The sequence below is a fragment of the Heterobasidion irregulare genome (genome assembly GCF_000320585.1).
Source record: "Heterobasidion irregulare TC 32-1 unplaced genomic scaffold scaffold_11, whole genome shotgun sequence".
NCBI classification, from domain to species: domain Eukaryota; kingdom Fungi; phylum Basidiomycota; class Agaricomycetes; order Russulales; family Bondarzewiaceae; genus Heterobasidion; species Heterobasidion irregulare.
The window spans coordinates 397,456-422,314 of record NW_009258207.1 but is presented as its reverse complement, the minus strand read 5'-3'; the positions used below and the strand labels follow the sequence as shown (position 1 = coordinate 422,314).

Here is a 24,859-nt window from a genome sequence, read left to right as displayed (position 1 = left end):
CCTCCCTTGCAGTCTAGACATTTAATGTTCTCCTTTGCGATGTTCATCGTGGTCATCTGATAACGAGCCTATACCTCACGACAGTATGTAAGGTGGTGTCTCTTCTTCGGGACTTAATTCCCCTCTCGTCTCTGATCACTGTTATTGAATACTGTGGGGCTGCGCTCAACATGTCAGTACCTATGCGTTGTTGTTTTTTCCTGGGTCCCGGTGAAAGAAGTGTCCTACTTCTCTAAAATTGTCTCTAGTTCCCGCAAGCCTTCTCGAACGAGGAGACGGTTTTCCAGAATGAGAGGATACGGGGAGAGGTGCACGGCATTCGATTTAACCCTCTCCACCGTTCTGATTGTCCCTGTCTGCAGGATCATGAGGGACAATGCGATTGGGCTCCGTGTTACCCATACTTTGATGTAGCCCTACGACACGGAACCGCTAGTGTTGTCGAGCATTGCTGCCCATACAATAAGTTGCTTCGCCGTTTGGTACGTCATATATAGCATGCGCGAAATTTGCGCAAACAGAAAGGAAGATGTCGCAGGCCATCTAAAAGTATATAAAGCCTTCATTCATCCATGCAGATTCCTCAGTCGAACACAATCGCACGCTATTCAACTATTCTAACACTCCAAACATGTTCTCCATACTCGCTCTTATTCCTGTCATCGCCCTCATCACTCTCGCATCTGCGAGCCCTACTAAGCGTACGGAACCTGCCAGCCAGTGTGACACAGCTCCTGTACAGTGTTGCGATTCTGTGCAGAGTGCTGGAAGCCCAGCCGCCGCAAACGAGCTGGGCCTGCTCGGCATCGTCGTTCAAGACCTCAACATTCCGGTTGGGCTGACTTGCACCCCGATCTCTGTCATCGGCGTAGGCAGTGGTGCCTCCTGGTACGTCTTTCGGTTTCTTGTTTATCTGCTGTGCTATGTACTGACTAGTTGAGTAGCGATGCATCTCCCGTATGCTGCGAGGATAATAGCTACAGTAAGCGTATAAAATTAATTTTTTTCACGTCAACTATATTGATTGCTAAATCATGATACTTCTACAGACGGCGTAGTGGCTATCGGCTGCGTCCCCGTCGACCTCAGCCTCTAAACATACGTCGGCGGTTGCCACAGCCGTCCATGATGTCGGATAGAGAGTTTGGAAGCATGGAATATCAATCAAAAACCCCTATATCATTTCACACCTCTGCGCGGATTGTATCTTTTATGCGAATGATCTCCCTGGACCCATTCTCCGATTTTTAAAGCAAAGAATGAGGATGAGAGAACGATTATGGACTCTCAACTTCTTTGCTCTGCTTGCCGAGCGGCCGGAAAGAGAAGCAACCTGGATTGTGACTATACAAGGCCATTTTGTGTCAAGGCGGCATCAATCAATTTCAAAAAGACTTACTCCACGACGACTCATTTCTTATATTGCTTGTTTTAAAATTTACATGCGCTCTACTTGTCGCTGCTTCGTGACAGTTCCTCGGCGTATGGGAGCGGATTTTCAAAAATAGGCAGCCTGGTATCGCCGGGCAACCCATGTTCAAATCTGGGCTGTGGAGTCTCCTACAAGGCCACGGAGTAGGGACGGAGTATCAGAACAAATGGATCACGGATCTTCCAAATCATTGGTCCCCCTGCCATGTATTGAAGCTATTTGTGGGTGTTGCTTCCGGAACCGTACTTGAGTTGTGAAAAATGGGTGTTTGCGTTAATACCTCATACATCTAAAGAAGGAATACAACATGACGCGGAAAGACAAGTTTGTGCGACGCTTTCCAGATGTTATACGCATTGCGAGTCCCTGCTGATTGCGAGACTGACCTTTCACAAGGAACTCGTATTTCCCCTTAAAAATAGAACGAATGTGTATCACCTTGAGAGCAATAAAAATACAGAGTCGAGAAAATTACACATTACTTACATGTACAGTTTGTGGTGACAACTACTCGCAGTCATGCACCCTAGCGAGAGTATTCCTCTGCACTATGCTGCCCCCTCAAAAATACCAATGCCTAACCTGTGATAATAGAAACATGTGTATCGTGACATCAATGTTCTGGCTGCTGAGCAACGTGACGATACCGCATCATGCTTCCGACACATGACGGTCACCGACGCGTGCATCTCCTGTGCCAGTTCCCACTCCTCGATTCACATTTGTTCCCCTGGCCTTACGGCCACGCAGTGGAGCATCAGCAGGCGCTTCGCTCGTACTCCCCGTCATGATGTCTACACCATGAGACTTGACTGTAGAAGCATCGGTTCCGTCTGCGGTCCGCCCACGCTGTCCACGATGTGGATCAATTGTTTGACTGGATGTCTTTTGTCGAAGCTCGACCTCTTTGAAATGAATACGTTGTTCGGTATTTGCGACATGAACGATCAATTTCCTGCTGTAGTCTCGATCACCTGGAGCGTGGAGCCGTGTGAGCGTCAGCAAGGTGAAAATAAATGGTGATATGGATCGTCTCAGATAGTCACCTTTCTCTTCGGTGAAAAGAAGCTCGGTGCCTAGTAAAGACTGATGTCTACCCTTGAAGATTGTACCCGAAAGCTGTAAGAAGGGAGTGGAGGTGTCGAGTCCCTACTTGAAAATAAATTCACTTCTGTTCGGATCATCTAGTTGCCAATCAATATGAAGAGACCACGCACAGTGAAACGACAGGTGGTACTGCTGGGCACAAGTGTTGGTTCTACATTGCCCAAGTCCAACGTCACGTATGATACTTCCTCTTCTACCTCCCCGGTTTCTCCGCATGTGTACTTCTCGTCTATATCAAATGACTGTACCTGCTTGTAGCCAGGATATAATGCGGCCTGGGATGTCATTTGCAGCCAGAGTTTGGAGAGGGGGAGAGAGCGCCGCAGTCGGAGTGTCGACGGTAAGTAGCGGTACGGTGGCTCCGGTCCGGTGGACGGTGTGAACCGAAGCCAACACGGTGGCGCAGTGTTACTTGCAGCCACTTTCTATGCCCTTCAGACCAACACTCGCCCTTTGCAAAGGGAAAAATGCTGCCCCTTCTTCCAAATTCTGGCTCTCGCGCCATTTTGATGACCCATATGTCCGACAACGTCTTTCGAACCCAGAGAACTACCGGTCACGCTCTGCCTTCAAGCTATTAGAGATTGACGACAAGTATTCACGCTTCTTGCGCCGCTCTGATGTACATGCGGTGGTTGATCTGGGAGCCGCTCCTGGAGGTTGGAGCCAGGTCATCGCAGGGTTTATGGGCTGGTCTGATGGACATAACGCAGAAGCGTCAAGTCCATGGGATGTGGGAAGCAGTCCGCGTGTGGATGATGCCGCAGACAAGTGGGGGCTGAAACGGATCGAAGAGGTCGAGCTTCAGGCGGATGGATCGTGGAGTACCGGAGAGGCTTATGCTCTGCCAGAGGAGACGAGAGGTACAGAGAGTACGGGCCGGGGGGTGGTAGTCGCTATCGACAAGCTGCGCATGCAGCCAATTCCGGGTGTGCACTCTATGCAGTTGGACTTCCTATCGCCAGAAGCCGGATCTCTTGTTCAGGAAATCCTCAAGGCGAAGGCGAACAAGGAAGGCAAGGCAGATGTCATCTTGTCGGATATGGCTGCGAACATGTCCGGTAATAAAATTCGAGATACCCAGGCCAGTCTGGACATCTGTGAAGCGGTATGGGCGTTTGCTAGTCAGCATCTGAGAACGGCGGAGAGCATAGGAAGAAAACGTGGTGGCGTGCTTTTGTTTGTCTCTTGTTATTCTCTTCTTTTCTAAGGGTGCTGACTGCTTTTCCAAGATTGAAACATTTTGCACATCCGATCCTACAGGAGTTCCGACAAGTGTATCTGAACCCTAATTTCCACGATGTGCTCTATATCAAGCCTGGTGCGAGCCGAGCCGAATCCAGTGAAGGTTACTGGCTATGCATGGGCTTCAAAGGGTACAAGGAAGTGTCAGCTCTAGTTGCAGCTGCCTGATGTGTGCTCCCGTGCTATTCACATTCGTTTCCGTGGAGTACAGCGCATGATCTCGGTGTTGGATGCCCTCCGTGGGTTACTGAATGGTATGTGTACTATTCATGGACAGGCGACGTATCGTATAGCTATATCGTTTGGAAGCCACAGGGTCTCCGTCTTAAGACACGTTCGACAGCTTGCCTATCCTTGACCTTGAAAAGAATATTTTATCCAGAGGGTCCGTCCATTCTTGATGCCGGCTTGAAGGTGACGTTCATCATGGGTAAGTTTAGCAAGCTGAAACATGGTGACTTTGAGAAAAAGGCAAAATCGGTTCCGCGGAGAGTTGTAACTCTTTCAGTACAGTCAGATACTCTGTTGCGGTTGTCAACGCCTTTCCTTTCGTAGAATGACCATCAGCACAGGTACGTCTAGGTACATTGTACCATGGATTCTAAAATGATGCCCACAATGTTGGATGGAGTGGGGACGTAAATGAGGCGGAAGATCGACACTTTTTGGAGCTTGCATGCAAGAGTTTACTTCATGTATTGTGATGGGTGAAAACAAGTGGAAACTGATTACGGCCAGCGCCATGCAACCAGCTATCTGCCATCATTTGTTCCCATGCTAACTATTTTCCAAGATCGTCCGAGCTCAATTCAAAGAAGTAGGATTGGATTGGATCGTGTACTCGTGCTCACGAAAAGTGTTTGAACACTGTCACATGAAGCTTCTATATAAGTTGCTAAGCCTCAGTAGTCTTAAGAAATTCATGCCTCCTGCTAGAACCACTGAGTTTACACCCTCAAAAAGAGGTTGAAACCTTGCTTTGCATGATCTTGGATACTCATATTGAAAAATTGCTTCCTTGACTGGTGCTTCTGTTGGAGCATGCCATTATACTGCCACTTACAAGAACCAATTCCATACCTGACACAGTCTCCCTTGATCTGGCCAACCACATATTGTTAACGGCTGCACATAGTGCAGGGTCCTTCATAAGATCTGTATACACCATCTGGACTCTTATTCCATCATTTCTGAGCATGTTGAACATGTAACATCCTGACAAGTTTATACTATAGCAACTTCTGCTAGCTATCACCACCAAGTTGCATGTTGCAAGCCCTTCCTATTACTAGCAGCTGTCTGGAAATGTCTCATTTGGGCAAAGGAGAATATGACAAGGGATTGGAATGAGGTTATCTGGACTAATGAGGCAAAGTTGGAGTTAGGAGAGAGGCTAGGACATAGGAGTTATATGGGGGGTCACTCTCTTGTATTATGCTCTAATTAGTTCTATTTATGCATAATTAATAATGATTAGGATTAGAGATTATTTGCTTACCCCCCCCCCCTAAACCTGTTCTAATAAGACATAATTTTCCTAAATTAGGAATCATTAGGATTGATTATAGCTTGAAATTTCGGAAAAATAATGATAAATCAAGCATTACAGTTCTCATAGCCTTCTTATAGAGTCATGTTTATCAGAGCACTAGTTGAATACCTAAACACAGAATATACCTTATAACAAACTTGCCTTTTGCCAGAGTTGAACCAACAACCTCACATATATAAGCACCTAAGATGAATGCTCTAAGCTACTAAGCTATAAGGTCTAATATATTAACTTGGTAATCTAAATAAGTAGACATAATATAGGCAATCTCAACATCTCAGATTTTATTCAATATTTATCTTTTCTCTGTCTTATAAATAAACAGGTCAATAAATACCCAGAAAGTCAGGTCTTTTAGGATTTAGTTTAAACACCAGCTAAAGTGATAATAAACCAATGGAAAATAAATAATACACTTTATTTAGGGTAAAAACAAATTATGGCACTTACATAATTTGGATTTAGAATAAAACTATGATTGAGTATAATATTCAATGGGACTCTACTAGTATAAACAATGCTATCTTAATTTGCAAATTTAATCAAAAACATGATTATGAATAATTAGTCATAATTAGCTCAAATTAGTATCATTAATGATTATCAATAATTAAGATTTAATAAGAGAGAGAGGTTTTCCAAATAGCCACTAGCAAGGTAGAGGGTGGAAACAAGGGTGTATGTATAGCATGCCTATGTATAAATAAGCACAAGATTATTGGAAATAATCTTAATATGCTTGGTACACATATTTCCTACATAGTAGGCAAATATATCATTCTGGCACCATATACCAACATGACTGTCTTTTCCACAGCCCAATGGCTAGAGGAAAACACCAAGTTTGAGCATCTTTTGTATAACAAGGCAACGAACAATATGGATGGTGCTAAAAATTGTAATATCAATGGCAATGATGATTGTATGCTATATAAGATAGTAATGACCACTGTACTAATAGACAAGGTCTACAAGGCTGCATATAGCACATCTCTAAGCCCAACCTGCATATTATGTCCTATATTGACCAGTCGCAGGCATTAGCTGACAATAATAACTTTGATAATCTTGTGTACAAGGCCAAGGTACCAAGGTCTTCATAGTCCCCCATGGCAGCTACTAAGGTGCCAACAAAGTGGCTAGGAGCATCAATGCACATTCCTCTCTTTCCATGTCCCTTGTCAAGACAGCTAGAAATTCAGCAAAAGAGCTACAAGATGATGGTGCAGGTATACATAAAGGAGAGTAATGTGCTGAAATAGCATAAAATGTGCCATATCTTTACCTTCTCACTAATAGAGCAGTAGTACTTACTATTTTCTGCTGCTAATTAAAGACTTCTTGGTATGGAATTAGTGCTAATATCATGAAATTAGAAACTATCTTTTTAGCCATAGAAAAAGGTGGTTCCCAATCTTCAAATCCAATCCAATGCTCACAATATATTGCTCCCAATTAGAAAATTAGACACTTTTAGATGCTATTAACACTTTTAGATACTTTTAGACACTATTAGATATAATCCAGAGCTAATACAAGGGGGTGGTTTCCTAGATGCTAAGAGTGATAAGATCACCAGGTAAAGAATTTCTTTCCAAGACTATACAGCCAACCTTCAAGAGTGGCCATAAATCCATCATGGTATGGAGGTGTATTGCACATGGTATGAAAGGTCCACTGATCAAGCTGAAATTCCCACCTGCAACCATGAGTGAGAAGGGCTGAAGACAAGGTGGAGGCTTGGGTATAAAAGAGTACTTGGAAGATGCCAGAGAGAGTTGCATAAGTTCAGGCAGCAAAAGGCTGGCATACAAGATTTTAACTACTGCATTGTATAAAAGACATTCCTAGCTCTCCATAAAGACTATCAAATTGTTGATCCATTCATAATTGCTCTCAAGAGACAGTTGGAAACTAGGAGACATGCATCAGGAAAAGCGCCTAAATCTGGCGAAGCCTGGCGAGGCCGGCGAATCCCGACATGGGCTTACATGGGCTTGTCAGCCCAGGTATGTTTTTTGAGCTCTCCCCAGGCTTCCCCAGTTGACGTCTCTACGCAGTCTCGTACTGGTCGGTACAAGTACAGTATAGCTACGAAATGCGAGGCTTTTATGGCTCCAACCAGCTTGCTACAGCTACCCTCGTGTGAAAACAACTACTAGGCCATGCAGTTCTATCGACGCACAACAAAAACAAGCACAGGCGACAAGTTAGGTGACCTACAGTGGGCCGTAGCCTTCATGGTCTCGAATGGCCTTGTCATCGGCCTCGTCGTCAGTGTCCCCGCTCTCTGATCCCTTGTCTGCAGCATCCTCTGAGCCGCTCCCATCATCGGACTCGGACTCAGACTCGGACTCATCTTCAGACCTGGACTCGGACTCGCCTTCATGTTTGCCCTTGTCCTCTTCCTCGTCCTCGTCCTTGTCATCATCGTGGGTGTCGCTTTCCCCCGCTGTTTCACGGCTCTTACCTTTTGATATGTTCTCAGGATCCTCTGGCATACCCGAGTCCTCGCTGTCTAAAACCCCCCCTCCTTTGTTGGCAACACCGTCAGCATCACCCTCTGTTGACAGCATGTCCACGTATAATGTCGCTGTGGCATTGGCAGTGCTCATGTGCGTGTCGTTTGACGCTACGTTGGCTTCGGCAGTGCTGACCGTGGCGGCGTTCGTGTTGCTCGGGCCATTCAAAGGTGCCTTGTGCTCTTCGGTGAGATCCTCGGGGTTAAGGGTGTACGTATCCTGTTGGAGGTACTTGTCAACACTGCGTGTACCTCTATGGCCTATTCCGCCACCGCGGAACCTCATAAACATATCACAGTCGGCAAACCTGGTGCCTGTCAGTCATGACTCACAAGATGAATAAGAAATGCGTACATTCCGACATAATAAAAAAGGTAGTCGGTCTCTTCGCAGCGCTCGTCATACTCATTTTGATACATCCATTCAGGGTCTTCTTCGTCATCATTCCTGTCAGGTTTGTTTTCTTCATGTTTTCTAGCAATTGAATGCGCTAAAAGTTTGGACGTGTGACCGTAAGCAAATCCCGGGATCATATGAACACCGCGGTGATGAGCATGCACCCGCGCTAGGGTCTGAGGGAGGTATTCGGGAAGCTTTGGGGAGATACCGAACAGCGCTAGACAAGCACCGAAGACGCCAACTTTTACCAAACACGGTCGGTCCCTACCCGACCGACGACAAGCCACCGAAGGACGATTCGGCAGCACTTGGGTCAGTTTGCCCACACTTCACGTACTTACCATGACTGCACAGGAGTGTTACGATAGGTGTTTACGAGATCGGAGCCAGTATTCCGTATCGGCTGATGTCCTCCGTGAGTCAGTCGGTCCTTATCGCTTATCTTCCTGACTTCCGCATGGTCGGTCAAACGCGATCTTGCACCATTGCTTGGCCACCCTGGTCGTACGATACCTCTCCTTTATTTTTCATTGATTCTCCAACGCCTGTTCCTGCTACCTACACTCGGGCGACGGATCCCGAACGTTCAGGATTTCGACATCACTGATTACCTTTTACCTTATCACCTTTGGAACCCATATGGACATCTCACCTACCTTCTTATCTTCTCTGATTGCTAAGGCTTGGCGCCCATTCAACATCTACTCTCATTTCAGGTTCGATATTTTACTTAGGGGTGCTGTTTACTATAAAAACCTACATACAACTCTGGAATAAACCAGCTTTCGCACCCCACAGTTCAGAGCTCACTCGCACTCGTCTCAACCATCAAAATCATCTTCATCGGCTCCCAAAAACTTGTCATCCTCGTCGTTCGGCCTTGTTCGCGTTTGTACTCGTCTCTTCGCTCGTACCCCTCGTCCTCCCTCGTATATTGTCAGAGTCCCGTGTGGCTCTTGAAGCATGTAGTTGTTGGTCGCGACACTACCTTCTCGTTACCGACCGAATCGCCGACACGACCGACCGAACATTTGGTTGGTGTTGTGTAGTAGTCCTGAAACCGTTCGGGCACTATAATCTCACACTCCTCGCTGCTTCTCAGTACGCCATCGATTTCTAAAGTTGTCACTAACAATTCCTTGTGTATCAGATACTAGCTCTAGCACCCCTGCATTAGAGGTTGTTTTGGTGTTGTGCTCGGCACTGAGAGCCACCTCTAGCGTATCAGCGGATCACATCTTGAGGATTAACAAAACCAAATGCGCTCGGGTCGTTGCTATCGACAAAGCCAACACGATGTGGGCGTCTCGCGGCCTATCCACTTGGCAAGCCCATATCGCGGCCGAACCAGCGGACCCAAAGGAAATCAAGCCGTCTAGGTTCAGGCGACAGGGTCGGGTGCGTGACGAAGACATGGTAGATGCCAATGACACGGGCATACCAGTAGGGGTGCGGAGGGGTTGCATCACTGTCATCTTCATGCGACAGTAGCATGATATCGGCATGACTGTGTGTGTTGATGGAATCCTGGGCTCAACGTAGATCATATGTCGTGTAGTTGATCCGTACAGTGCTGTGTCAGTAAAGGCGGTCATTATCGAATAGAATTTGTCTCCGCTCTGCATCTGTGAAGCTGTGCTCGTCACCGTCCCAAATTTTGCCTAGTAAGCATGCAAGCAGGTGGTCCCGAAGACGCGGAAGAAATTCCTTTAGAAAAAAAAGCTTGTAAGAGGTGAGAATGTCGATCGGGAACTATACATGCATACCTTGAGTGCAGGGTCCCCTAGGTTCCCGGTAAGCCAAGGGGTGATGTAGTCATACTCTTTGACAGACTCAGCAATATGATGGTGTATTTCTGGCCGTGTGCACAGGAGGGCATCACCACGAGCAGTCAACTTCTTACCAGCAGGGGCCGGGAGGGGTTGACTGGAGGCCATCATGCATTCATTTACTTTGCGCACAACACGTTCTCGGCTCTCATGTTGTGCGAGCTGCTTCGTGAACTGGTTTTTGTTTGTCCTTTTGAAGCGGCGCTTTGAGTGGCGGTGCTGAAGTTCTCCCTGCTCGTAACAAGTCAGCCAAGATGCTTCAAAAAAGAGGCTAACTTATGACTTGCGATGTATATGAATCTGTCGTACCAAAGAGCCGGATTGTCTTGGCGTAATGCCCAAGCGCGTGATTCTTGTATGTGGAAATATTGAAGTCCTTCCGTCGTTTTCCTGGCTGTGTGAGTTTTTTCTTCTTTGCACTGAGTGCCGTTGTTTTCTTTTGTTGGTTTGTGGCCTTGGCAACTTGCCATCGTACACGGCGAGTTTCTTCTCCTGGAAGCTCCATTGTCTTATAGGATGCGCAGGTAGTAGCTTTGAATTTGCGCATGTGTTGGCCGAGTGCTGTTGTTGCCAACTCAAGAGATATCAATGTTGAGTCAGTGTGGAGCCGCAGCTTAGCATAAGCATGCCATGTTGCAAGAGCAAAAAGCAGGTCCATAACAATGGCATGGTGGGGTGCAGGTAGCAGGCTGTCAAAACAAGGAATGGCACACTGCAGAAATATATAAACACTGTATAAACTGAGAGAGCATGCATGAACATGTACCTGAATAAGATCTTCGAAGTCTCGTGCAGCTGGTTTCTTCATGGCAGATGCATTGTTATGAAATCTTCGGATGGCGTCTACACCGAATGTTGGAACCCATCGGTATCTATGATTTGTTAATATCCACCAAACACGAGTACGTAACAAACATACCGCTCATCCAAGTGCTGAACCTGGTCACCACCCTCAGTGTACAAGATACGGATCAGGTGAGTAAATGTGGCTTTCCAAACGCCGAGTTCAAATTCATGCAAGAGATCAACGACAAACATCCAGAAGAAATTTGATCCAGATTGATGGAATCGGTGCGAAAATATATTCTGTACACAAAATGAAAAATGAGCAAATAACCAAAGATGTTCTATGAGATGAAGCACCTGTGTCGGAGTAAGAGAGTGATTGCCCAGGACCTTGTCGACTCTCTTACTGTCGACAGGAACTCCATTCTGAAAGATGATTTTACGTGCAGTTTCTAATTCAATACGTCAGATAGGGGTGTCGAGGCGGATGGCTTCACGCCGCCGCATATCCAACTTGGAGCCCATTTGTGAGATCTCGCTCTTCTCGACAAGGCACTGAGGACATGGACAGGTTCCAAGGTACTTAATTGTGGTGAGGAGGACTCTAGAAGTATGTTCATCATCAACAAATATTGTAGACCATGTGAAGACTTACTTCTCTGGATAGTCTGCAGAGTATGTCAGGAATCGCGGGAAAAAAAGGTGCCAAACATTGTCGCTGCATAGAATCTTGATTCTGTGCTTGTGCGCCTTCATGAATTCTTCATCTAGTAAGTGCTCCCAGATTTTTTGCATGAGTTCGCGCTTGCAGTGAGTGATAACCTTTGAAGATGCTGTTTCTCCGTAGACCTTTCTGTAATATTCCTGAATCTGGCTGGGAAGCTGGACAAAATTGAGCGGAAAATAGTGTGTCGTGAGTGTAGAAACATACCGAAGGAATGTAGGCCAGATGATGGCATGCGTGAGATGTTGGCTTTCCACGAACATACTTTGATTGGTTTCCGAACGAGACGTAGATCGGCCAGAGCGATGCATCCCCAAAGCTTGCAAGATGTGTTGAATCGGACCAGGCCATCAATGGGACGACAACACATTCGAGATCGTCACTGGGTTCATGTGGCAGCGCGCAGACCTCCTTGTGGGCCTCAAGCATCACATCCGAGGAGTAGATCTCAGAATACACCCGCTCACGTTTGCCATCGTCTGTGACCCAGAATTGTTCAAAGGGGGTCATGTGGAATGTTTGCGCGACCGGATCTGACAGGGTTCCTTTGATGATGTCGATGAGACAGCGGTGATAGATGTCTTTCACCTCAAACTAAGGGGCAGCCGACTCGCCCAGGAACTTTTTGCCCGTCTTGGGCAACCGGATTTTTACAGACGCCTTGAGCCATCCATCCTCGCCTGAGAACGGATTGTCAATGTCATTAAGATAATGGTCAAGGCGCTCATTTTCTTGGTTGAGGTTGAATTTCACAAGCTCCTTCACATCAAATCGAGGATCGCGAAATGCCTCTACCAATCAATTTGTCTCACCAATAGATTATCAGAAGACCCAGAGTAGTGCCAGCCAGCAATTTTGGCTGAGCTGTAGTTTGAGAATGGAAAAAAACAGTCTTTCGAACCATTGATCCCAGAGTTTGTCTCGGGGCCACGCGAAGTGGCCATTTGATTAGTCTGAGCAAGAGTCGGAGTGTCACAGACACTGTCAAGTGAAAATGCAGATTCTGGATCAATTGTTGGCTGTGTCGGGTAGCGACGGAAGAGTCCAAAACCATTTGGCTTCGTGACGATAGGCTTCGGGGGCTCTGGAGTCAAAGTGGAGGGGTGCAATTGTTCTGCAGAAGGCGGTGGCGGCAGAATCAATGTTGCATCTGCAACGCTAGGATTCCATGCGCGAGTTATATTTGGAATATGCGCCAAGGGAGTCGGTGCGACTGGCACAAAGTCGTCAAATTGCCAAGGGAAACGCACAGCACGTCCAGAATGGCCTGAGCGAGTTGATGAATCTGGGGCTTGAGAGAGAGGCTGGGGTAGATCTGAAATGTGGATTCTCTGATTCTCTACATCCACAGACATATCGTTCTTTGGATTGAGAAAAGGTGAGCTTGTGCGTCCATCCGCAAAGTATGTATACTTACATCGAGATCCCACACCACCTGTTGTGAGCTCCCTTCTCCCTTGTCTCTGCCATCTTCAACACATGCGCACTTTGTGACTTGATCAGCAGTGGTTTCCTCATCCCATGTGCGTTTTTGGGTGATGATACCCTCGACATATTCCAAATAGGCCATGCAAGACCTGATATGCCATTTGAGGCCCTTTTCGGATTTGAAGTCATCGTGCCTGCATCCCTGGCAGAGATGGGGAGCCATTGAGATAATGTATCGAGGGCTGAACACTGAGCGAGGGCTGTAAATGTGATTCATGACGAGGTAAGTATTTGCATTTGTTTGTATGTCCACTTGCACTGTCAACGATGCGACTTACCTCTCTCTCTCTTTGGTAGGGTACCACACGTAGCTGCACCCATAAGGGAAGTGGCCAGATACCCCACCCCCACAGCATTCATACCATGTCCAACGACCGCTCTCCAGGTTGACGCCAAATTTTGACTAGACTTGACCAGTGATGACAAGGTGCTCAAGACGATGCAGTGGCGGCTCTAGGACCTCCCAGGACCCTCTTGCAAGCTCGCTGAGCAAGTTCAAGCCTGCACCATCCACGCTTGCCAGTGTAGGAGAGCAAGGAATGCGATAATGGAGAAGAGAGAGATGGTGAGTCACCCGTTTGTCTGTCTGCCCACCCACGTCTGAGTCGTTCATGCAGAGCTCACCTCGCAGGACCACTTGGCCACCTCCACCTTCCTACACACCCAAAGGTTCTTCTAGAACCCTGGCCTGCCATCCTCCAATGCCGTCCTCCCTCACCCGCTTGCAGGCGAGCTCCTGCTCCCCGCTCACTGCTACCCCGCCCGCCATGGGCTCACCACCTTCCTCTTGCACCTCCCCATCCCACACACCTCCCTGTCCATGACCAACTTCTCCTCCGGCCTCGCACGTGTCCGCTACAAGGTCTGCGTGGCCGTCGGCCTTGCATGGAAAGGCGACAACAAGCTCGTCACCGATAAGTCAACATTGATGTCATCGAGGTCCCGGATGAGCCCTTCAATTGTGCGGATCCCAAGGGTGTCGTCGTCGGCAAGCCTGGTGAGATATTAATCCAGGGTAGCATTGTCGGTGGGTGCCTCATCACCAGTGAGAGTGCGTGTGTCGAGCTCCAGGTGAAAACCCACTTCGACAAGGTGCATCTCCACATTCGCTCGTCCACAACGTGGCCCTCCCACCTTGCCTTACATCACTGAGCAGCACCCCGCACAGAGCCCATCTATCGATGACCCTCACGCGGCACCCGCACCTGCCAAATGCCTGGGGCCCACCGCATGCGCTGCTGCAGATCATGGACACCCTCGCCACTGTGTACTTCCGCGGCCCTGAGTACATCTGGCATCCGGGCATGGGGGGTGTTGCACTGCTCATGCTCGAGGTCCTCTGGGCAATGTTCGCTTTCGTTTGCTTTTTGCACCTTGCCTTCCTTAGCCGCTCACCACACGTCATTTCCTATTGAGGTGCTGCAAGGCCAGAGGAAATCGTCTCATCCCACTGGCAACATGCTTGGAGTCAGAATGGGTGCTGCCAACGGCCTTAAGGGCCTCAACTCGGGTGGCAAGTGAGTGCTACGTGTCTTCCCCCCCGCCTTATCGCTCATACATACACCGCACACAGGCATGGGCCAATGGAACGCCAACCTCAAAAAGTAATGCGTCAATATTGTCTGCTGCAAGCGTTGCGGATGTGCCGAGCAACAGTTCCTACAGAGCAAACTTGGCAGAAGGCTGGAGCACAGGCCGTTCGACTAGCACAACGTGGGAGGAATTCAATGGGAGTCCGCAGAAGAAGGATCTGTTGCAGCTGGGTCAGTGCCGTTGTAATACGTAGCATCACCTTTACCGTTGCTTATAGACACTTTCCCATCCTCACGCGTGACAGCAAACAGTCAGTGCAGGTTTCCCTCCACCTTGTTGTGCAACCTCTGGGCTGGAGCCAGGCCTCAAGGCGGCACAGCCCCTTGTCTTTCTTCTGTTTGTGACGCGCTGAATCGCGCTGGTTCGTTTCAGCCAATCCGCCAGTGATGCCTTGGGGGCGTGAATCTTATGTAGATTACTCTTACCCTTATGATGGAAGAAATTGCAGGAGATATCCTGCCTGCTCGGTCGTGTATCCCATTATCATATCTATTCAGTACCTTTGGCATCTGAGACAAAGCTTGGCCAGCGCCGAACCTCTGGCTCCGCATTTGAAGGAGTGTCGCATTGTTGGCGCTTGAAACGCGTCTCGCTCACGTTCTCCATCACGTCGAGTCTCGCTCGCAAGGCTCGCCCCATTGTCATATCTGATACTGATCACTCCTCCGATGTAGAGTTAGTCATTGAAGAGTCATTGTTAGGCAACAACCCAACAGCATCCAAGCAGGCAACGATCACGAAGACCCACAGGCACATGAATGCTCAGTCAGTTTGTTATCTTTTGATCATGGCTGTCATCTCACATGCCACAGGGTGTCTGAATTTGACCTGAAGATCTACGAGCATGCTGGTTGTTGGGCCTGGAAGGGTATAGACCCTGTCCGACCCCTCGAACAAGCTTTTTGGCATGGCATCAACTGCTTGTCCAGAAGCACTGACAACTCCACCGAACTCCATGCCTTGATGGCTGGAGAAGTGTAGGTCTTCATCATGACCTTTGTCTTCTTCTGACCTTTCCATTGTGCCCCAGATCTAACAAAGAGAAGGCCCAGTACCGGCGCATATACAACGCAATCGTGAGCTATGTCCCGCAGTTGGGCCAATTGGCCAAACAGCCGGGCAATGGTGACCTTGCAAACAAGGCACTCGAGACGGCAAGTGGATATATGCGCTCATTTTGTTTTGAGAGGTCACTATATGCGCGCATACGTTGACCATAGCTTTACAGATGAATAAGGCTGGTGCACAAGGACGCAGTGACGACACCAACACCATCAAAGGCCGGATCCTCAGATTCATTCCAAAGCTCCTCAATGCTGGCCTTGTCCCTCCGCTCTCTGAAGTCACAAAGACTGGAAGAGGGTTTGATCACCCCCAAACAGCATTCTATCTGATGCCTGCATGCTGGGTCAGTGAATGGAAAAAAGATGCTGATGGGTAAGTTTGCATCTCGCAAAAGTATACTCGCTAACATCATTTATAGAACCTTTTGCAAACTGAAAGATGGACAGCTGAGCATCAGCGCGGATCTGATGCCGGCATTCATGTACCAAGATCCCGATTTGTATAATTGCCTCCAGCCATATGAAAGATTTGCGCATGGGCATATTCTCATCCACGTAAGTTTCATTCTAAGTCACTAATCTTGCTAACCAGTCATTTCAGGTTGCCCAAACGTTATACACGTGCCCGTTGTCCGTCGATAGGATAAGTGGCACAATCAACCCCCGCAGCAATGCCCGAAAGCTTGGCATCTAGCGCATGACGCCAATGCTAATTGCTTACGCTGCCGCACATGTACGTCAAGTGAACACTACCATTGCCATACTTATTTCTATTGCAGACACAATTTGCCCTGAGCTCGACAAAGAGCTGGGACACCGAGGGCAGTGATGGCTTCAATTACCGTGCATTTGTCGACAATATCATTGCTGCATTCGAGAATGATCCAGACTGGGCCAAGGACACTCTTCAATATTGGAACAAGCATGTAGTCTCTTTTTTTATACCTGCCTGATGCTCAATCATTACAGGAAAATCTTTTACACTGATAAAGACCTTCAAACCACTGAAAAGTCCCCCAAAGACCATGAAATGACCGATGCAGATTTTTTTGCTGTGCGGCGTGAGGAACGCGAGTTGTGCCGAGCAACAAGTATTCTCCTTCATGTAATTCAATTATGGCAATACTGATATGATCGTGGTTCTAAACAGACTCTGTTCCTGCTGCATCTGAATCGAGTGCTGATACACAACCTGTGCCTGCACCTGCTGTATCTGAATCAAGTGCCGACACATGACCTGCACCTGCACTTGCTGCTATATCTGAGTCGAGTGCCAACACACAAACTCCACCTGCGCCTGCTTCACCAACCATCAAGATGGCTCAAGACAATTTGGATTCTTTAGCTCCCGCGTGCCCAGTCACTCCGCTCCCTGCGAAGACAGTGTCTTTTGTGCTGGATCCCCTGACTCCGTTGTCTTCACCTGGCCCTCAGGCAGCATCTTTGTCTACTATGTGGACCAACTCGTCTCCTCACACATCCCCTAGCTGCCATTTGACATGCCCGCCAGTCGCCAGCAGCTCTGGTGTCACCTCTCGCCCGAAGCCGAGGCCATGACCCAAGCGCAAGCCTGCAGATGACCCTCCAGCTGGCGCTGAGATGAAACGCCCAAAAACTCGTCCTGAATCTTCAGCGAAGCGCCCGACAAGGATGCAGCTGTTACGCGCTTCCTAGATACTATGCATTTCCCCTGATCTGTAACGGCATGCATTGTATGTCTTTCAAACTCCTGTGTATTAGTATAGCTAGTGTATAATGACAAGGACATCGAATTTTATAAACGAGCTTGCCAGTCCGAGTGGATCAGACATGAGAATGTGGAGCCTGCAAAAATTGACAATGACATTCATGATATATCTATTCTTGAATGACCTGCCCAGTGTGGAGGAATCTGACATGAGCTGCCGAGACTGGCCAGACTGGCCAGATCTCGTCAGACTGACCAAATCTCGCCATGATGGCCATTTTCATGTTACCCTTCTCGACTCTTACAAGACTGGCGGCGCCTGGCGAGGCCGTGTCACCACCCCCCGCTTACATAGCCTTCCCAGGCCGTGTCCGGCCATGGAAGATCTGCGCGCTTTTCCTGATGTGACATGTCACAGTTACCTGTTCAAACACTTTTCGTGGGCACGAGTACATGAGACTAGACGGGGGCCAATATCAGTCAATATCTCCAGATATCTTCGTGTGCCATAGCCATGAATTTGTAGACCCGGGAATGATTACCCATAAGTCGATGTACCCCTATGTACCCAGTATGTACTCCCCCGAAAAGAATCGTAACGGGTGTGAATCTGAGATATCTCACCAACAAAAATGTTTCTTATTGGAAAGCGTAGAGTAATCGCAGGTAATAGCAATGCTGGCGATTGCCGAGAGCGCCAGATCGAGTCACCCAGCTTGACGAACACCTGCTGCGACCCGACACCTCAAGCTTCATGGAGCACCAAGCACCTCCCGAGGAGCGATTCCATCTGATTACAAGACGGTTACAGGAGGTACTTGGAGGCGAATCCATAAAAAGCATTCTTGAGCAGGGCAAGACACCAAAATGCTACTGGGGTACGTCGAGTTACTTCATATATGCGTCAATTTAATGCTTAGTGCTAGGCAGGAACTGCTCCTACTGGCAGACGTGAGTTCATGGGCGCTAGGGTTTGGAGAGTAACCCAAAGAATTGACAACCTTGTGTCTGTATAGCGCACATAGGCTATTTCGTGCCTTTGGCCAAGATCGCGGATTTCTTGCGGGCAGGTGTCGAGGTCAAAATATTACTTGCGGGTAAGTAACTTGGAGGTCATTCCACTTCGGTGTCTCATAGGAACTTGTGATCTCATCTGATGTGATCGCACACAGATGTTCACGCCTTTCTCGACAATCTTAAAGCTCCACTCGAGCTTGTCACTCACAGGACCAAATACTACCAGTTCCTCCTCATCGCTGTCTTCAAATCTCTTGGGATCCCCATCTCGAAGCTGGTTTTCGTCGAGGGTTCATCTTACCAGCTCACGAGAGAGTACAATCTCGACAATTATAAGCTCTGCGCGACCGTCACCGAGCACGATGCGAAGAAGGCCGGTGCGGAGGTGGTGAAACAAGTAGAGAGCCCATTGCTGAGCGGGCTGCTCTATCCTGGCCTTCAAGCTCTCGACGAACAATACCTGGACGTAGATTTCCAGTTTGGTGGCGTCGACCAGGTGGGCATCTCTCACTGTGAATCATTTGGCGGCAAACCCATCACACTCTCATCACTCTACCTCAGCGCAAAATCTTCACCTTTGCAGAACTCTACCTCCCCCGTCTCGGCTACGCCAAGCGCGCGCACCTCATGAATGCAATGGTCCCGGGACTCGCGGGGGGCAAGATGTCTTCCTCCGACCCTGATTCCAAGATCGACTTTCTTGACCCGCCCGATGCCGTGCGGAAAAAGATCAAGAAGGCCTTTTGCGAAGAGGGTAATATCGAGGACAACGGTGTACTCGCGTTCGTCGATGCCGTGCTCATTCCCATCAGCGAGCTGCGCCTCGAGCGCGCGCGAGGCCAGGTCGGCGCCGACCCTGAGGAGGGCGTTTCTAAAGACGTGCTCGGTGAACAGAAGCCGTTCGTGGGCAAGGGCGCGCCGGAGGGCACGGTATTCTCCGTCTATCGAGACGAGAAGTTTGGCGGGTCGAGCCATTACGCGTCATTCCAGGAGATGAAGAAGGCGTTTGAAGAAAAGGCTCTCCATCCAAAGGATTTGAAGTCTGCGGTCGCTGATGCGATCATCAGCCTCTTGGAGCCGATACGCAAGGCTTTCTCGGAGGATGAAGAGTGGCAAAAAGTGGAGAAACTAGCGTACCCAGACCCGAATGCAAAGCCAGCCAAAAAGAAAAAGGTGCGCGTTATAGCATATACAAAGGTTTTTTTTGCTGAGTAGTCTTGCTCGTGCGCGATCAGGAAAAGGTCTACCACCCCCCACCGCCTGGGAAGGGCAAGAACGCCAATAAGCCCGAGACTACGGCCGCGGCTGCCACCCTTCCAGGAGAAGATGTTGCTGCAGCCGTTGTCACATCTGCTAATGGATCCGCATAGTGCATTATTTAAGGTGTCTAGGATGCAGGATGTACGAGAAGAACGAAAAGTTTGATGTTCGCGCTTGTTGTATGTCAGGTGGGGGTTGCGGCCATACCTCCCAGTAATAAAGGTTGTGTGGCATTAAAGATCGTCGTGTCAATGCTGTGACAGATTAGGATGTGAATATCAGAAACTTCGATTTCTGGCAATTTGGGATGTCCTGCCTTAATTCATCTGAAGATCATCTCTGTATCATATACTCCTATCGATTGTTATCGTACAAACGGTAATAAGATGCCTTGACATATAACAAAAAGGCGCTTGGGAGCCGAAAAATGATCAATGACCATGATATCGTTCGCGGACGTCGTCTATGCTATCATGTAGTGAGCACATGAAGGATGTGTGCATCATCTGATATTCACTTCAACAACCAACGCTTTCGAGCTTGACTCAGATGAGCATTATGCAAGATCAAGGAAGACAGACACACCTAAACCCTTCTAAATCTTACGACTTCGAGGTGATCGAGACCGCCTTCGATGGGAGCGATGTGAGGCAGATTTCTCTGTTGGTGACTGCGAGCGAGAGCGTCGTCCATGTCGATATAATTGTCGACCTGACTCTTTCTCTTCCTCCTCTCCCCCGATTCTGTCGCCTATCTGATCTTCTCGATGGACCGGACGTTCATCCCAATCACCCCTTGCTGAAGGATCCTGTGGTGGCTTGCGTTCCTTCGCGCGCTCTGCCTCTTTCGAAGAGGACGACGAAGCCAACTTCATGATTTCCTCTTTCTCTTTGTTTCGCTTCCACATCAACTTCTTGCAACATTTGTCACACAAGACCACTTTGACCAGGGCGCTTTTCATTTCTCCGTGTTCCTCATATGCAAAAGGGAGCTCGAGGGTCTTCAGTGAGGTCGAGGGAATACTGTCTGGGTCATGATCTGGAGGGGCATGATGCCGACAGCGCGAATTTCCGCACGTAGTCTCGCCGGCGCCAGAGAGCACCTCCCCTTCTGTTCGCCATCGAAGCGCAAACTGAACGGAGCATTCGGCCATGAGGACGGGACGGCAATGTACAACGAGATGAAGCACTCACATTCCCTGTCTTGTAGTGCTTCAAATCGCACAATGCGAACTCGCGAAAGAGACTGGAGTAATATTTCCTCGCCAACTGCTCGTTCCAGTCCAGATTTTCCGCGTCATCTTCACGCAGGAACTTGTGTGAAGCTCTCAAGATCTCGAATTCAGTCGTTGTCCCGAGCGATGCGGAACCAGAAGCTGTGCGATGGTTGTACGAAGTCATTGGTGGTGAATGAATATGTCCGATCCTGGTGCCGACGGAAATGACCCCAAAATCACACCAACGTTGTATCCGTATGCTAATGGAAAGGGCTGAGATTGGACTTTGGTTCGATCTCGATACCGGAAATGTAGCATCGGCAATATCCGATTTATGTGCTTATACATTTTTAGGTCAGTTTCTTGCGGTATCGCTGTTGACTAGCCTTGGTCCTTATTCAGCGCCAAAAAGGCATCGGGCCTCCTGAGGGTTTTCTGAGGTTTCACACCGAGAAAACTATCGAACATGATCGTCAAAATGGATCGTCAGACACCGAGAAATCGCTCGGAGCTCGTCGCTGACATCCCGAGTTTACGCCGAGTCTTACAGTTTAAACAAAGGTGCTTTGCAGGAGTCCCGCTTTTGCTCACTAAATTTTCTTGTCTTTATATCTGGCCATCAAGCAGAATTACAATTACTGAAGCTTCATCCATCAAGAACAATATCCCAATGAGATACTTGGAAGCGCGACCCAAGGAGCCAATTTAGACTTTTAAACGAAATCGAATCTGAGAGCCCGAAGGCAGATTTATCAATTCGATAGATCTGATATGCGAATGGTAGGAAAGACGTACGAGAGCTGCCAGTCATCAGTGACCGACAGGCACGATCCACCCTTGTTGTTGCTGCTTTGACCCAAACAGACGGTGTAGAGCGTCGTCTCGGTGTTTGCCTGTTTATCGTCGTCAGCGCGTAATAGGAGAGGGCTACGGATATAGGGAAGCACTGACGAAATCATCCCAGCAGTACTCGATCTGCGTCTGTTTGTTGAGGTTGTCCCACTCGAAGCCACAGTCGCCGAAGAAGAACAAGACAGAGTTACCGGGATCGACAAAGAAGGTCTGGCCGATGCCTGCATCGAGGAGTACGCGCGTTGGAACAAGGTAGAGGCGTGCGTGCGAGCGAGTGGGTACTTACCGTTGTTGGTGCCTACAATCTTGAGAGCCTGAGTGAGGGTCTGACAGTTCGAGAGCGTCGGCGCATTGACCGTGTTCGCGTTGCACGTCGCGACACCTGCGATTTGCACGTCAAAATTCAGTCTAACGTGCGCACAGACGCGACAGGGCAACTCACATGTCTGTCCGCATCGGCAGTTGGGCGTCTCCGTGCATTCGGTCGCGTCTCTCGTTGCCAAGGTGGTCAGAGACGACATGCCGCGGCTTGCGAGCGCGTCCGAGGACGTGGGGGCAGCGTCGCCGTGGTCGCAGGAATAAGTCGCGTACGTGACCTTGTCCCCAGCCACGTCGATGTACTTGGTGTCGACCAGTTGCGCATTGGGGCAGCGTGCAGGGTTTGGGACACGACCCGGCCCATCAACCGGGATGTCTTCAAATTCACGGGTAAGACGCGACGCATGAAAACGCGAACGACTGCTTGCGTACCAACAACTGAGGCGGCCGCAGCGCCAAGGATAAAGGACACGACGAGTGCAGTATGAGCAAAGATGGTCTTCATGATGCAGACGGTGCGGGGATGCATCTGTGCGTTGACCTGAGGCCTTAAATACCTCGTCAAGCAGGGTCCAGTCCGACAGACGAGCGCCGAAGAGGCACCGTTCACATGCTCGAGGAGACGTGAATGATGAGGACTATTTCTGAACCGACCTACGACCAATCGGATGGAAATGGGGAGAGCGGCACGCGAGACGGAATGACCGCTCTATAGACGGTAGTGATGGTGTGACGGACGTGAGCGGCTGGTTGGAATGCGACGATATTCTAATCAACGCCGGAGGTGTACCAGGCCGTAATTTTGAGTACGCTGCTCACACGCAGGCTTCGGCTTCCGACAAAGAACGGACGCGGTGAAAGCCTCATACGTACCGCGCAGAGACTGCCGAGACGGCATTCGCATCAGATTGAGGCAACCCAGAAAAAAACGGGCAGAGTTTTGCCTGGAAGAACCAAAAGAATGAAAGCTGTCAGAAGGCGTTCACTTATATGATGTGCGCGCAACGCTCGATTTTTGATGAAGAAGAGGCATGCAAGGGTCGAGTTATGACACGGCTAAGCGAAGGCGCATGCTAGCCAGCTGACCTGAAAATTCCCACCTGCCTGGTTGAGTCAAAGCCTTGAAACAGCTCGAAACCTGCTTGCCGCTGTCCTCTTCGTCGAGCTCGCACACACTCACGATGGCCGCCGTTCCCCACCTGATGACCCTCGCTGACCTTACCGGTCCCCAGATCACTCGCGCCATCTCTCACGCCTACTACCTCAAGCAGGTCTCCACGCCCTGGCTCGCCCCGCAGGCGCCGTACACGGGCGGCAAGCGCACGCGCCTGCGCATGCCGTCCCAGTCGCTCTTCAACAAGTCTATCGCGCTGATCTTCTCGAAACGCAGCACCCGCACCCGCGTCGCCGCAGAGACCGCGTCGGTGCTGCTCGGCGGCCGCGCGCTGTTCCTCGGCCGCGAGGACATCCAGCTCGGCGTGAACGAGTCCCCGCGCGACACCGCGCGCGTCATCGGCGGCATGTGCCAGGGCATCTTCGCCCGCGTCGGCGAACACTCTGAGATCGAGGTGCGTCGCCCCCCGCCCGCGTGTCTCTCTCACAGCAGGATATGACTCGACCGGCGTCACGTTACCACAGGAGCTCGCAAAGCACTCCCCCGTGCCCGTTCTCAACGCGCTGTCCTCTCTCTGGCACCCGACGCAGATCCTCGCGGACCTCCTCACCCTCCACGAGCACGCGCACCTCTTCGAGCCCGCTTCCGCCGCCTCCGCCGCGTCCCCCTCCGAGTCCGAAAAGTTCCACTTCAAGCCGCTCCCGACGCTGCGTCCGCTCACGGTCGCGTACGTCGGCGACTCCGCGAACGTGCTGCACGACATGCTCGTCGCGTACCCCCGCCTCGGGCACTCGCTGCGCGTCGCGACGCCCCCGCAGGCGATGTACCAGTGCCCCGCGCCCGTGTGGGACCGCGTCAAAGAGCTCGGGTGTGACAAGAAGATCTGGTGGGGCTCCGACCCGCGCGAGGCGGTACAGGGCGCGGACGTCGTCGTGACGGATACGTGGTGAGTGTTTTTCGGCGCGCTGGATGTTGACGGCGGATGGTCATCCTCTGTTCATAGGATCTCGATGGGCCAGGAAGCAGAGAAAGAGCAGCGATTGAAGGATTTCCATGGGTACCAGGTCACTGAGGCGCTTTGCAAAGAGGGCGGGGCCAAGGCTGACTGGAAGTTCTTGCACTGCCTGCCCCGCAAGCAGCATGAGGTCGACGACGAGGTGCGTAGACCCCTATGGTCCCTCAAGGAGCCTATCAATTTTGTTTAACGAACGACTAGGTCTTTTATGGACCTCGCTCCCTCGTCTTCCTCGAGGCTGACAATCGGAAATGGACCATCATGTCTGCCTTCGAGTGGGTATTTCCTGGTCCCGTTTTGGCTTCTGCTTACCCCTTCTCCTCCCCGTCCAGCCTCCTCTTCGGCAAGTGGGACATCACAGGCGAAAAATCCGCGAAGAAGAAGCGGGACATGTAGAGGCATCGCTGGCCGCTCGCACTCGCTAGCTTCTCCCGCTCGCACTCACCCACCCCCATCTACCTCGATGTGCATACCGTACGCAAAACACATACGTGCGCCACCTCAGTGCAAGACACCCACCAAAAAACAAAAAATTCAGGCCCGACGCGATCCACTTCTGCTCGCACGAGTGCGAGCGAGCAACCACGTCGTACCAATACACTCGTCGCATACTTAATGTTAAATATTCGCTACACAGCC

General features: G+C 49.7%; 11 protein-coding genes across 11 annotated transcripts; 7 read left to right on the top strand and 4 right to left on the bottom strand.

Moving 5' to 3' along the window:
* Positions 1–631: 631 nt before the first annotated feature.
* HETIRDRAFT_105914 (hydrophobin-like protein) lies at positions 632–1,096 on the top strand (the record flags this gene model as incomplete). Its single annotated transcript, XM_009553045.1, has 3 exons — positions 632–888; positions 945–982; positions 1,050–1,096. The coding sequence occupies 3 exons, from the start codon at positions 632–634 to the stop codon at positions 1,094–1,096; spliced, it is 342 nt and encodes a 113-aa protein (XP_009551340.1).
* Positions 1,097–2,467: 1,371 nt separating this feature from the next.
* Positions 2,468–2,820, bottom strand: HETIRDRAFT_247653 (uncharacterized protein; the record flags this gene model as incomplete). The annotated part of the gene is made up of 2 exons (XM_009553044.1): positions 2,468–2,581; positions 2,650–2,820. Coding segments are annotated over 2 exons (285 nt in total), but the record flags the coding sequence as incomplete, so codon positions are not given.
* A 146-nt stretch (positions 2,821–2,966) lies between these two features.
* On the top strand, positions 2,967–3,952 carry HETIRDRAFT_329010 (uncharacterized protein; the record flags this gene model as incomplete). The annotated part of the gene is made up of 2 exons (XM_009553043.1): positions 2,967–3,718; positions 3,772–3,952. 2 exons carry the CDS (start codon positions 2,967–2,969, stop codon positions 3,950–3,952), a joined length of 933 nt encoding a protein of 310 aa, XP_009551338.1.
* Positions 3,953–5,114: 1,162 nt separating this feature from the next.
* On the top strand, positions 5,115–7,061 carry HETIRDRAFT_328667 (uncharacterized protein; the record flags this gene model as incomplete). Its single annotated transcript, XM_009553042.1, has 2 exons — positions 5,115–5,190; positions 6,901–7,061. 2 exons carry the CDS (start codon positions 5,115–5,117, stop codon positions 7,059–7,061), a joined length of 237 nt encoding a protein of 78 aa, XP_009551337.1.
* Positions 7,062–7,555: 494 nt separating this feature from the next.
* HETIRDRAFT_429895 (uncharacterized protein) lies at positions 7,556–13,405 on the bottom strand (the record flags this gene model as incomplete). Its single annotated transcript, XM_009553041.1, has 21 exons — positions 7,556–8,165; positions 8,213–8,521; positions 8,599–8,755; positions 8,910–8,958; positions 9,246–9,385; positions 9,580–9,764; positions 9,827–9,918; positions 10,024–10,343; positions 10,396–10,798; positions 10,853–10,958; positions 11,006–11,172; positions 11,230–11,324; positions 11,370–11,476; positions 11,528–11,754; positions 11,804–12,190; positions 12,251–12,385; positions 12,409–12,549; positions 12,577–12,754; positions 12,847–12,935; positions 13,014–13,273; positions 13,363–13,405. 21 exons carry the CDS (start codon positions 13,403–13,405, stop codon positions 7,556–7,558), a joined length of 4,200 nt encoding a protein of 1,399 aa, XP_009551336.1.
* Positions 13,406–13,631: 226 nt separating this feature from the next.
* Positions 13,632–14,605, top strand: HETIRDRAFT_455007 (uncharacterized protein; the record flags this gene model as incomplete). Its single annotated transcript, XM_009553040.1, has 6 exons — positions 13,632–13,649; positions 13,702–13,753; positions 13,813–13,946; positions 14,024–14,111; positions 14,177–14,442; positions 14,501–14,605. 6 exons carry the CDS (start codon positions 13,632–13,634, stop codon positions 14,603–14,605), a joined length of 663 nt encoding a protein of 220 aa, XP_009551335.1.
* A 1,300-nt stretch (positions 14,606–15,905) lies between these two features.
* Positions 15,906–16,694, top strand: HETIRDRAFT_421898 (uncharacterized protein; the record flags this gene model as incomplete). The annotated part of the gene is made up of 4 exons (XM_009553039.1): positions 15,906–16,114; positions 16,161–16,296; positions 16,436–16,474; positions 16,521–16,694. The coding sequence occupies 4 exons, from the start codon at positions 15,906–15,908 to the stop codon at positions 16,692–16,694; spliced, it is 558 nt and encodes a 185-aa protein (XP_009551334.1).
* A 1,448-nt stretch (positions 16,695–18,142) lies between these two features.
* Positions 18,143–20,000, top strand: HETIRDRAFT_389454 (uncharacterized protein). Its single transcript, XM_009553038.1, has 6 exons — positions 18,143–18,306; positions 18,359–18,379; positions 18,445–18,525; positions 18,601–18,941; positions 19,007–19,618; positions 19,681–20,000. The coding sequence occupies exons 1-6, from the start codon at positions 18,183–18,185 to the stop codon at positions 19,813–19,815; spliced, it is 1,314 nt and encodes a 437-aa protein (XP_009551333.1). The 5' UTR covers positions 18,143–18,182; the 3' UTR covers positions 19,816–20,000.
* A 31-nt stretch (positions 20,001–20,031) lies between these two features.
* On the bottom strand, positions 20,032–21,111 carry HETIRDRAFT_480555 (uncharacterized protein). Its single transcript, XM_009553037.1, has 3 exons — positions 20,899–21,111; positions 20,291–20,837; positions 20,032–20,236 (listed from the first exon to the last, which is right to left on the bottom strand). Exons 1-2 carry the CDS (start codon positions 21,103–21,105, stop codon positions 20,301–20,303), a joined length of 744 nt encoding a protein of 247 aa, XP_009551332.1. The 5' UTR covers positions 21,106–21,111; the 3' UTR covers positions 20,032–20,236; positions 20,291–20,300.
* Positions 21,112–21,516: 405 nt separating this feature from the next.
* On the bottom strand, positions 21,517–22,620 carry HETIRDRAFT_460782 (uncharacterized protein; the record flags this gene model as incomplete). The annotated part of the gene is made up of 6 exons (XM_009553036.1): positions 21,517–21,650; positions 21,717–21,814; positions 21,873–21,994; positions 22,060–22,155; positions 22,216–22,467; positions 22,524–22,620. The coding sequence occupies 6 exons, from the start codon at positions 22,618–22,620 to the stop codon at positions 21,635–21,637; spliced, it is 681 nt and encodes a 226-aa protein (XP_009551331.1). The 3' UTR covers positions 21,517–21,634.
* Positions 22,621–23,272: 652 nt separating this feature from the next.
* HETIRDRAFT_52953 (uncharacterized protein) lies at positions 23,273–24,616 on the top strand (the record flags this gene model as incomplete). Its single annotated transcript, XM_009552865.1, has 5 exons — positions 23,273–23,659; positions 23,730–24,151; positions 24,209–24,362; positions 24,422–24,495; positions 24,553–24,616. The coding sequence occupies 5 exons, from the start codon at positions 23,273–23,275 to the stop codon at positions 24,614–24,616; spliced, it is 1,101 nt and encodes a 366-aa protein (XP_009551160.1).
* Positions 24,617–24,859: the final 243 nt, after the last annotated feature.

Excerpts from the sequence above, each read along its gene's own strand:
- HETIRDRAFT_389454 (XM_009553038.1), top strand. The coding sequence starts at position 18,183 with ATGGAGCACCAAGCACCTCCCGAGGAGCGATTCCATCTGATTACAAGA. Across the intron at positions 18,307-18,358 it reads GACACCAAAATGCTACTGGG|GAACTGCTCCTACTGGCAGA; the intron begins GTACGTCGAGTT and ends AGTGCTAGGCAG. Across the intron at positions 18,942-19,006 it reads AGTTTGGTGGCGTCGACCAG|CGCAAAATCTTCACCTTTGC; the intron begins GTGGGCATCTCT and ends ACTCTACCTCAG.
- HETIRDRAFT_480555 (XM_009553037.1), bottom strand. The coding sequence starts at position 21,105 with ATGACTTCGTACAACCATCGCACAGCTTCTGGTTCCGCATCGCTCGGG. Across the intron at positions 20,838-20,898 it reads AGCACTACAAGACAGGGAAT|TTTGCGCTTCGATGGCGAAC; the intron begins GTGAGTGCTTCA and ends TGCTCCGTTCAG.